General features: G+C 36.9%; 1 protein-coding gene across 1 annotated transcript; it reads left to right on the forward strand.

Moving 5' to 3' along the window:
- The first annotated feature begins 815 nt into the window (after positions 1-815).
- On the forward strand, positions 816-11288 carry LOC106961955 (N-terminal EF-hand calcium-binding protein 2). The gene is made up of 4 exons (XM_015056088.1): positions 816-1101; positions 4608-4685; positions 6397-6488; positions 7743-11288. Exons 1-4 carry the CDS (start codon positions 1013-1015, stop codon positions 7769-7771), a joined length of 288 nt encoding a protein of 95 aa, XP_014911574.1. The 5' UTR covers positions 816-1012; the 3' UTR covers positions 7772-11288.
- The last annotated feature ends 861 nt before the right edge of the window (positions 11289-12149 follow it).

The following is a 12149-nucleotide window of genomic DNA, read 5'->3' on the forward strand; positions in this document are numbered from 1 at the left end:
ATCAGATTCCAAGTGTTTCATCTGGGTTCTGATCAACCCTTGCTGGAGGAAGATTCCATTGACCTGAAGCAGCTGAAATTTAAATGCAGATTACTGCTTTCTCAGACAAATGTGTGTCTGTATTGTGACCTCAGGTTTATTGTGTATTATAAATAATACACAATAAAATATTACCCACCTCTCTGTGAGTGTGACCGTTGTGCACGTAAACCTTCGTTTGTGTGTGTGTGTGTGTGTGTGTGTGTGTGCAGCAGTGTTTTAGTGCTTCAGTGAGACTCTGCCGGAGTTATCTGGGTTATAGAGGATTCATTTTTAATTCATCTGGAGCGATGCAATAGAACAATAGCCCATAAAGACAGGAAGTGATTATTGTAATCAATTACCGATAGAGATTTTTGTTTTTGCTTGGAGATTTAAAGCACACAAATTATAAACCAGCTTCCAGGATTTATTGTCAATTTGAAAGGATTGCATATTACTCTGGCACTTTGTTGTTGACCGCTCGAAGCCCCAGTTGCGACCCATTAATACGCTGTTACCTTCTTCACAGACATAAACACATGTGAATGATTAAGTTGTAGCTTCTACGGGAATGTCTTTTAACAGAAACCTCTGTTGTCTTTGTGAGACCTTCAAGGAACAACAGTCAGGTTATTTCTCATAACCTTATTCATGAATTGATGCTGAGGAGAAGGGATAAAATGTGTGCCATTTAATATTGACGGATTTCGGATAAAAAATATTTCGGATAAAGTTTTATTTTTTTCCCATTGATAAACCTTTTCCAATACTATGGCTCATTCTGACACATGCTTGACCGCATAGTTTTGGTTAAATCACTGTAACTACAATGCAAAAAAAAGCAACATTGAAGACAAGAGAAGCAAGGAAAACATTGAGTACTGAAGATGATAGAGTAAGGAGGCCTGCTTTGATGAAGGTTTATTGGTTAGCATGAACTGACTTCCTTGTTTGCCGTGTCTTGCAGTCTTTGCTGCTGATTCGCCAGGAGATGGTGGTCTCCCAGAAGAAGCTCGGCGAGTTCTGCGAGGCTCTGAAGCAATACCTGAAGAACGTCTCTGCTCAGAGAGACTGCTTTCAGTAAGTCTCATTAATGCTCTACATTTGTGCAACTGCTGGGCAGCACAGAGCACAACTGTAACCCCATTTAAATTATTAATGTGCTCCATTTTAGGAGTCAAAGCCTCACAATATTTCTCACTTTACTTATCGACGCCTCACACATTTCCTCTACTGGTGTCTGGTTGTTCCTTTATTAGTAGTAGTTTGTGTTCCTGCATGTGCACCAAATATTAGGTGTGCTTTAATCGCTTTATATCAACGAAAGAATAACATTCAATGCAAATAATGAAACGGCTTTTATATGGTCTCATATAGAGATGCTGTAACTATTGGAAACCTCCTGCATCTCCCACTCAGACCCAGCTACTATGAAACACTAATATCCAGAGAGATTTCCCCAAATCCCAGACTTAATATTCTCCATGTACTGTCCAGAGTCTTGTTCGGGTTTTGCCCTTGGCAAAACGTAAAGGTTCTGGTTCTGCTGCACAACTTTTTATATTACCTATTCGGCCACCATTTACTGAAGTAAAAGGTAAAGTCTCAGCAGGAGGAACAGAGGGAAAGGTATAAATCTTGATGGGCTACATAGAACACCAAAAGGTTAAATGAACGGGGAAAAGCCCAATTCATTCTTGGAAATGGATTATGCTCCCACCGTCCCTCTTTATATCACAGTTTCTTGTACTGTACAGAAGAAGAAAGTGACATGTTGGTTTTAAGATGGATTGTGTGTTTTAATTTAAATCTGAAGAAAGGGTTTTCCCCACAAGGCAAGTCCCTAACCGGCTCAAGGGAGCATACAACTGGATCTGTTTTTTTTAATCATTTTTTAATAATAAGGAAGATCCTAAAATAATATCTTTTTAAAGAATACCAAGGAAAAGATTGTGCCACACATAGGAGCCTCAACAAGGATAAAGATGGAACTTCAGGAGGCTGCATGAGTGTAATGAAAAGAAAACAAAAAAGCGTTTGAGTTGAAAAGATGAAACTAATGGAGTAAACTGTGTTGTAATTGCTGTACCAATTGAAGTTATGATTAAATTATTTTTTTTTATTAATGTTAGAATTATTTTATTTTTTTTGCAACAGTGACGAACTAAACACAATTTCCTTCTTTTATAAAAGAAATCTATCTCTAGCATATTTATTATTGTGGCATTTAGTTAATGAAAATTATTTTTGGCATTTAGAACTGACCTAAAGAAAGTGAAATTTGGTCTGAATTAACTTAAGGAGAAAAGTTGTGTTGTTTTAGTCCATGTAAACATTTGGATCTCTCTCAGTTCTGTGAAGTTTAAAATTAGGAATACATTAAGGTTTTACGCTTAGAGAAAAACACTGTACAAATGTTGCTCAGTGTGAGAGGAGTTTCCTCAATAATCCTTGTTCATATAGATATTAATCTCATAATTGGGTACTTAAGTTAGTGTTACATAGGGTTGCTTTAGCTCTAAATATGGAGGAGTAAGTGAAGGGTTTCACTGTATCGTTTGATGCTTTCAGGTTTGTGCTCTGTTTGAGTTGGAAAAAAAAAAAACACTGTTCATTCCTGCAGAAACTCATAGGATTGACTGCTTGTCAGGTGTCAATATATTAACACTGACAGGCACAAAACAACAAATCTCAATCTGCAGTCGGCCTTTTTTTTTGTTTCAGCAGGTTTAGGTGGAGGATTTGCTAAGAGGATTTCTTAGTGGAGGAACGTTATTACTAGTAAATATGTTTTTCTATCCTACTTTTTTATATTTCATGAAGTGTTTTATAAAAGGTTGTTTTCTCTTTGCTTTCCCAACTCATTATCTTTTAATGTGCATGTGTGATTACATGCACAACACTTTATTAAACCCTCAAGCAGAGCTTAAAATGCACAGCTTATCCTTATGAGACTAGATTGCAGTTCACTTATCGCCCTCTACAGTCTCAGAAAAGAACTCCATGCACACGCTACCTAAATGGGTTTAAATATTACTCTTAATAGGTTTTTTCAGCATATTACTACCAATGTTGGAACTGGTAATAATAAACATCAAAAAACACTGTTTGATCACTGTGATAATTTTAAGATAATATAGACTTTAAATGTAATTTTCTGGCAACAGATCAGGTTACATTCTCATATTTAGGAATCGGTTATTACAGGAAGTTGCAAGAAACTTTACACATTACTTTGTACATTACTTCCTGAGTAACATTTTATATGGTTATTAGTATTGTTCATTGATCAATATTCATAATTAGTGAATTAGTTTCTTGAAAAGTTCATATTAGTAACTCAATTCATAAAGTGAAACATTATACACAATAAGTGCACACAGACTTGGGTGTGCAAGCTTTTACTTCTGATAAATATGATTCTGCCCTTTCAGTTAATGAAAACATGACATTTAAGATTAGGAAATAACAGAGTAGTTAAAAAAACAGGGTACAGCAATGTGTGTTAATACATGCTTAAAGATTGTCAGAATGTACTTTTACTCTGACAAACAAACCTCAGAATTTTTTTTTTATCTGGAAGGGTGAGATAGCTTAGGGAAACCTAAGAGCCAGTGTTTTTTGTTTTCTTTTTTTTTCCCCTGAAAACTTAGCATAGTGCAAGCAAAAACCTGAAAAGACATTTCATAAAATCCAATAAAGATATGAAAAACCTGAAATAAACAGAATCACTTGCAGGATATGACTACATTTTAAAATTTTAATGACATTTCTAGCTGAAATTCCATGAAAGTAGTTAGCTTTGAAAAAGTGTAAAGTTTTTATCAGAATTCCCCCACCCCTCCCCCAAAATTTAATTCATTTCAACAGGGCCCTATGTGATCACAAAAAGCTGAATATTTCAAAAACTGTAAAAGATGTCAATACCAAATGACAACCATAATGTACTGAATGAGCAGAATATGGTAAAAGTTGAATGGTTGAAACAGCACAAAGTATGCAGAAGCAGTTAATATGTGAAAAGTGCCTGGGGGGCGGCATTGGAGAAACTCGAGTGGGAATACTTATAGCATTCACACTCTTTTTTTTTTCTTTTTTTTTCTTTTTGCCAGAACAAAATGGATTTTAATTATTCTCATGAACCGGTGGTCTTATTTTCCCTTCCAGCACCTAAATGCACCATTTGACAGATAAACTGGCACTATAGGAAGCGCTGGAAATAGATCCCATATTGACTATGAGCACCTCGTTGGATTCCTGCTTTTACGCATTTGTGCTCCTGTGGAAGCAATAATGCGGTTTATTACAGTGAGATAAACACTGAAATGCTTGTGTAAAGTCCAATAATATCAGCCATTTACTCACACTGTTCTCCACATCTTAGCTTCCTAATTTTCCCTTAATTATTCATTTTATCTGATGTCTTGTTTCATCTTTTTCTTGACAATGTTTTACTGCCTAACTCATCTTTTCTGCTACACTTTTTTCCTATTGATGCTTTTCTCTTCCAATATCACTGTCTTCCTGTAGAAATAGGAAAAAAATGTGAACATTAATTTCTTCAACTCATTCTTGCTTCCCTTTAGTGTGACTGCGGTTCGCCTGCCAGATGGTTTGTCCTTCGTCGTCTACGAGTTCTGGGATGGAGAGGAAGAGTGGAAGAGGTGAGTGAGAAAAATTAGGATTAAAATAAATCTTTCATTCCAGATTAGGATTTTAAAAATGAGGTATTTGTGCCCTTTCGCATTTTTTCCACATTGTGTAAACTTTTACATAAGCCATCACTAAGTAGCACATAGCTGTGACAGGAAAAATGTTTTAAAAAGTTGATGGCTTGAAATCTAATGATAAATTAAATAAAACCAAGGGTAACAAATTGTAATCAGGAGTTACCTAATTAGCAAATTGTGTCCTGTGTTAATGTATTAATTAATTGTTGTAGAGCATGACGGAGGAACTCAAACTGCATCAGGGCCACAGAGGAACAGAGATAGCTCAGAGATTAAGCAATTAAAAAATCTCCAGTTTAGGCCCACTTTTCAATTCACAATCTGAAAATGATGCAGTGGACCCCTGAAATTCATGGGATTAGGAACCACAACCACCCATGAATAGAACCACAAATATGAGGCCCCCTCTAAAAACATTTATAACTGCCTATTTTTATAAGTCAAAGCCCAAATATGCCTTAATGCACAATTATACACATAGTGGAAATGAGCTTAGCACTGCTGCATAAACCCACGTCTCTTATCTCTGCTATTCTAGGTTCAGTCAATGAACACCATGGAAAATGAAGTTCACTCCTGGATTGGTTGATGTGCCAAGGCCAATAGCATGTCAAGTTGCGCTTCACTTTGGTATTTCGGCTTCCAAAGCTTCTAAAATTTGAATATTTTAGATGTGGGTTTCCAAAAAATAAAAAATAAATCAATTACTTACAGCTACGTTTGGTAGAAAAACCTGTGAATATTGAACTCACTGCATAGCTATCAAAGTGATAGTCGAGGCAGGAAGAACATTAATCCATAGTGACTCTGGAGGAGCTGCAGAGATCCAAAACTCAGGTGGAAAAGAGGTCGGAAGAATGCAAAATGTGGTTCTAGAAAGTATCGACACAGGAAGTGGAATAAAATAAACTATATTTTAATTCGTAAAGACAAAACGTTTTCCTTTCCTTCCTTCCTAATTGTGTTTGTGTTGGTCTATCATATAAAATCCAATACACTGAACCTTCTAATCTTACTGTGACAAAATATGCCCAAGTCGTATCTTACCTACCCACAGCAGAAAGCCATCAAGCTGATCACACTTCAGAACATTTTGGAGAAATTAAGAGTGAGCAGAGTACGCGGCCAATTACAGCTATTTTAAGCATGTTTTTGGAAGCCTTTGGAATTTCATCTGATGCATCAGGCAAAACCAAACATCTGTAAATGAGAGTCCACTGCTACAGTATTGGGTCATCAGTGAGTGAAGACATTCATATCGAGTACTTTTGAGTCGGCATGCTGGCTTATCTGAAAGGATGTTTGAGCCATGCAAGTCATTTCTTCCTGCAGCACTGTTTTCCTTATTGATCGGTGACCAGCAAATAAAGAAAGCACTCACTTTTCTTCCATTAATGTCCTGGGCCTGCTGGATAAATCCCCCCCTCCCACATTTAATTAGCATTCCTCAGCTGCATCAGATCACTGTGATTTAGTGATGGTGGGCACGAGGAGAAGCTGCTGATCTGAATTTCTGCTCCGCTGCTCACAGCATCTCGCCGCTATTAATATTTCAGGTCTTACAGTAAAAGGCTAAGCAATTTGAAGCCATGCATCCTTTTGAGTGGCTGTGTGTATGCACTCTCACCTTTTCCTCCGGCTTCAGGCACCTTCAATCGGCTCCCAACAAAGCCTTTCAGCATGTGAAGGTGGACACACTGTGCCAGCCCGAGGCCGTCTCCTCCGTAGCAGTGCCAGGTTAGTAAAATGGCCATTAATGGAAAATTAACTTTATGATCTTGACCTTCACTCAGAGGCATAGGCCTATAATTTTAGCTCAGTCTGTCATCCCCAAAATGCCACTTGCTAATGTTTAAGAGTAAAACATCCATCATTTTAATGAAATGATGCAGAGCCGCGCAGCCTCGCCTTAACATGAGACAGAGCGGTCTTCAAGCGACGCTGATGAGAAGCTGATTTTCAACTAACTTTGCCAGCAGAGCAGCTTAACAAATCAGGACGTCTTCTGAGAATAAGTCACTGCCACCACAGCTGCTGTCGTTTGACCAGATGAGATCATTTGTCATCTTTTACAGTTTCATTCTGAGCAAATGTCTTAAGTATGCCGTTTATTTTTTTATTGTCCCTCCAAACAAACTATTTTAGTGTTTAAAGTGATCTTTGACTTCTCCAAGCTTTCCATTTTTCATAACTTGGCTTGTAAATTCTCCATTTTCCAATACCATGAAAAAGTATTTGTTCTCCAACAGCTTTGTTTTTGCTCCTATTGACCATACTAAATGTTTTAGATTAAAATGTATTTTTATACCAGGCAAATATATATAACTAGAGTAAATTACAAAAAAGATTTTGTTAAGGCTATCTATAGAATCCAACCTGGCCCTGTAGGAAAATATTTTCCTGCTTCTTAAAGCATTAACTATCATTTAATGTTTAATCAGCTAACACCAGGCCTGTACAGCCACGAAATCACTGTTGAAACCACATATTTACTTGCACCACATCGTTATACAGCATCTGAAGCACCTCTGAATTTACTTGCCTCGGTTAATGTCGGTATTCATGATTTTACAATATTAATAAAAAACTGAAGCACCATTGATTTCCATGAGCGACTTCTAAAGCTAAAGCTACTGCTGACCAATAGGAACAACAGTCCTTTAGATCTGGCATAAAACTAAGCAGCATTTTAAAAAACTAATCATACACACAGTCAAACATGATAATGGAGGAATAATGATATCAGTTTGTTTTGCTGCTTCAGGCCCAGTTTGAGATGCATCTTTGAACTGCAAGTGCAGCGACAGACTCGATGCTTAATCAGCCCATTTTGATCTGAATCTTCAATATTCAGTTGCTGACTAACGACATGGCTATTTTTGAACAATGTGAATAAAACTCATCTTCCAGACGTCCCTCGTCAGGCTGTTTCTCGTCACACCTTGAATGACTTTCCCAATCTCAAAGCTTCTTCCTCGTTTCTTTCTGCAGCCGCCTGGTGCAGCGTGAACAGGGATTGAGCATGAAGATGGTCGACTACACGCCAAGACTCCTCCTGGACACTTTCTTTTACTCCAACCCGTTTACTGTCCCTCCTCCTCCCTTTATCCTTTAACTCTTTTTGTAAGTACATGTTTACATAGTGCAAAGGAAGGGCATCATCTGCAGAGAAAATTGTTCAGTTTAATGTTTGCAAAGGGATGATTTGATGCTTAAAGTAGTTCTGAGCCACTTTGAGGTGGAGTTTATGTAGCAAGGAATATGAGGTTGTAAGTCATGTAGCAAAGTCTGTTTTTGGATTATACACTGGCATTATTTTTTGTAATTTTTTTTTTACAACACTTTATGATGGTGTCACCATAAACAGCTCATCCTGCTAACCTTCATTAACAAGTTGCAGCTAACTACATTTCTGAAAATATTACACTCACCGTGACCGTTTTAAGCTCACAGAACTGATTAGGACCATCAGCAGCCATAAATGTCAATTTAGTTTACACTCTCAGGAATAATGCAAGCCTCTGATAGTTAAGGTTATGCAACTGGAAACTATTAAAGAGAAAATTAGGACAATATAAAATCAAACTCCAGCAGCTCCCAACAGGCTCACATCAAATAGCTTTTTGCAATGCTGTATTGACATAAGATTTGTGTTTTTCATGCAAGAAACTGCTCCAGATACTACACAATAACATTCCAAAAACAACACTGCAGTATGCACTGCTTTCATGTCCATTTTACTTCAGAGAGCATCAAATTTCTTCCATGCATGCAGCCCAGAAACTAGTTTTAGGGATGCTGCATGTCAGATTTTCAATAGTTGCTATGGATTGTTAATGGGATTTAAATTGTCTAATTTGTATCCATGGTTAAGTACTCTTAATTGTCATGTTTCAGCAGAGCAGTCTTAAAAATGTCTATTTGAAAAAGAAAAAGAAAAAATCAGGGCTTTTTTTTTAAGGAGCATTTTCTGATTAATAACGGCTGCTGTGGGTGTAACGTGTAAATAAGGTTTTACACACCTGAGCAACAAAACAGCAGCCATTTTGTGGTGAGACTGATCCTGAAAGGAGCCAACCAGGCAATCTTTTCACAAAGATTCACCTTCTATTCATCGTTTTTCATATGGCTTCATTTTATTTCCTTAATTTATGTGCAGTTTATTTTTGTTGGGACAAAGATTTTGGAGAAAGAAAAAGTGAAGCACCTTGCTGCTTTTCATGCAACTCACTTGGTCTACAATTGGTGATGGGGTAGCTCATATTAGTGGTGACTGTCTAGCAGAGGTTGTACATATTAAAACGGTGTTCTATTCTGATTATATTTGTATTTATTGACACGTCTCAGTGATATGGTGTAAATTCTTTCTCAGTGAAAGTGGATTCACGGGGTGCAGCAGTTTCTCCAGTTTGTTTAAAATCTGTAACAAAGTCTGATTTTAAAGCCTTAAACATAAAAAAAAAAAACAAAAAAAAAAACATGGAGCTGGTTTTGAACATTTGCTGGACCTTTGATTTCAAGTAAACAATCTTGTGTGAAATACACTTGAAATTTGTCCATGAATATTGTTGAAAAATAACCAGTTTCCCTGACATATGATCACATTCACAGTATGTATTTCACTTTTTGTATGAAAAATCAGTAAGTACAGTTGCCATGGCATCATCACAAAACCACCCTGATACAAGAGTTTACATACCTGCACGGGTGTTTTGGCCACAGGATATACAATGCTTCACTTGAACATTCAGCTGTTATATGAAAATTGTAATTATGTGAAGACAGAGTCGTCGAAGGTTTTTTAGGGTTTTGGGGAGTCTAATTAAACCACTCGCCTTGTTAAATAGAGGAAACCGCCACCATTGTAAAGCAATCAGACTAAAAAAGCACAATGTAAAAACATAAAATATATATATAAAAAAGTTTATATAGTGACCAACATGAAAGTATTTAGAAATCAATAGCATTGCCATTGGCTTCCACTTCAGTCCTTGTTTGACTCACTTTCACCTGCGCTTCTGCTTCTTATCCAAGTGAGACAGTCGGTAGTAGAAAGTTGGGAATCAATCCTCACTGGCACTTCTGTCAATCCAGCACCAATTCCTTCTTTTAGGGCGCTGGGCTGCACTGAGCAGAGTCAGGACTCTGGGACTTGCAGAATAATAATATCCAGCAGCCAAAATACCTTTACTTTGGATTTCTAATACATGATGCAGAGTGTGTGAATTGTTTTTAGTAACCTCAGAGGTTTAAAGGGACCCTGCGGAGGGTTTGATCACTTGAGCTATAAAATGGTGTTTTTAGAGAAGAACTGGGCCTTTTCAACAGTTAGAGATTATGTGCCATTTATGAAGTCATTAAAGTTTAGAGCAGCCATCTTTAATAGTATTTTTTCTCCCTCGTTAACAGTAGGTATTAACGTTGCTGAAACCACGACACTATAGCACACCCTACTTTCCAATTCACAAAAGTGCATTTCTATTTGAATTCACATCCACGTGAAAGTGTTTTAGATAAAAATTACAGTACTAATAAATACTAACCTTATTCAGTGACAACTTTGCTTAATGTGAACCTTGGCATAAAGCAGACTTAAAGCTAATGACAGAGAGAGCAAAATGTAAAAATCAACAGTGGCTGAGAGCTCAGCGTGCTCCAACAGATTAAAAAAAACTGCAAACAAAATTAACTGTTGAAGCAAATAAACAGGAAAGCAAAATATTTTTTCAGAAACATTTATCTGTGTCCTGTGTGTATTGTCCCATCGATGGGACAACGAATCACATGATTCATGTTTACTTGCATTGCTTAGTTTTAAAGCTGATCCAACATTAAACCTACTTGTGGTTCCTCTGCTACTCTGAGCCCAGCTTTAACATACCAACATTTGACTCCTTATTCTTGACCAATCTATGGCCTTTCATATGGCAATGCATAACAGCCGACTGTACGCCTCAACAACTTAACATTTAAACTCCTCCTCCTCCTCGTTTCTACAAGTTCCTAAAGCAAATCATGATCCACACAGACTCCAGGGAGTTAATCTTTTTGTATCAAAATAAATACTTTTTTCTATCCGTTGAAGACACTGACACTCTGGGTCAATGTTGAAAGCGTCGGTAAAAATATTTGTATCCATCCTGCAAACTACCATCCAACATTGAGGCACAAAGACTGTACACAACTTTGATTAATTGAGCTGCCCAAGCTGCTATGCCTACATTAATGGAAACATGAACAATCTAGCTGGAAAGCAAAAAAAAAAAAGAATCAATTCCAGTCACAATGGAGATTGATTTGTTTTAACTGTTAATCCTTATTTGTTTGAGGAAGTGGAGACTGTAACAAGTCTAAACATGTAATTTTAATTATGCAGTTTTTAAACCCATTCTGCCATTTCATTTTTCATTAGGTTTTCAAACAGTTATTTGGCTACAATGCATTCCTAGTATAAAATAATTCCTTCCCAATTTGCTCAATTTTAGCAGTGTTGTATTTAATCTTTGCTGTGCATTAAAACATTTTAATCCCCCCCCCTGTCCCCCCCCCCCCAAAAAAAAAGTACAAATGGTCGTTTTGATTAAATCTCCACAGGAAACCTTTTAAGTTCTCACAGTTTAAAGTAGAAATGAGTCAAAACATGAATCATGTTTGCTTTCCATAAGAAGCTGAAGTAGTCCAGTAAAAACAAAGCCATATCGCATGAATTGGTGTTTACCTACTGCTTGCTGAAAGCCATAAGCTTTACAGTGTTCAGCGCAGCCCACGCGGTCCAATCGAAGATTCTTTCTTGGGGTTGAAAGTTGATGATGATGATTTAGAGGTTAAAAATAAATAAATATGAGTACTGATTCCTGTTAATACATTCCTGAATGTCCCTCAGACTGTGTTCTTTTTCTACCCTTCACCCGCCTCCTCCTCAGTGCTTTGTCATACAATGAAAGAGTTATGCCGTTGAAATGTTTCACACCAGTATGGTGTGAATATTAGGTGCAGGAAAGAAGAAGAAGAAGAAGAAAAAAAAAGCCGGATCTGATGTTGCTGTTGGCAACGTCAGAGTCTGTCGTCAAGTGATACAAAAAGCCAATCAGGAATTTGCCAAAAATGTCCGACATCAAGGCCATAACTCTTCCTTTCTATGGCGGTGTTCTTTTCTATCCTTCTCTTGAGTGCATGTCAACTGAATGTCCAGTAATGTAGTATTAGGCCATGCTACTCCTTCAATAGGTTTTGTGCATTTCTTACCTTATTTATTTTCTAGTATTCCTATGAAGAAAACAGACTAAAAATGTATTATATAAATACATATATAAGAAAGGTGACATAAAAGAATGAATTATCACTTTTATGGCAATGTTTGATGAAATATTAATTCTTAATGTATGTTTCAGTAAAACT

Source organism: Poecilia latipinna, unplaced genomic scaffold (genome assembly GCF_001443285.1).
Source record: "Poecilia latipinna isolate Pla-1442-1.1 unplaced genomic scaffold, P_latipinna-1.0 Scaffold1353, whole genome shotgun sequence".
In the NCBI taxonomy this organism is placed as follows: domain Eukaryota; kingdom Metazoa; phylum Chordata; class Actinopteri; order Cyprinodontiformes; family Poeciliidae; genus Poecilia; species Poecilia latipinna.

Bases quoted from the DNA above. Each gene is read 5' to 3' on its own strand.
- LOC106961955 (XM_015056088.1), top strand. From the start codon at position 1,013: ATGGTGGTCTCCCAGAAGAAGCTCGGCGAGTTCTGCGAGGCTCTGAAG. The intron at 1,102-4,607 runs GTAAGTCTCATT...GCTTCCCTTTAG, and splicing joins GCTCAGAGAGACTGCTTTCA to TGTGACTGCGGTTCGCCTGC. The intron at 6,489-7,742 runs GTTAGTAAAATG...TTCTTTCTGCAG, and splicing joins CTCCTCCGTAGCAGTGCCAG to CCGCCTGGTGCAGCGTGAAC.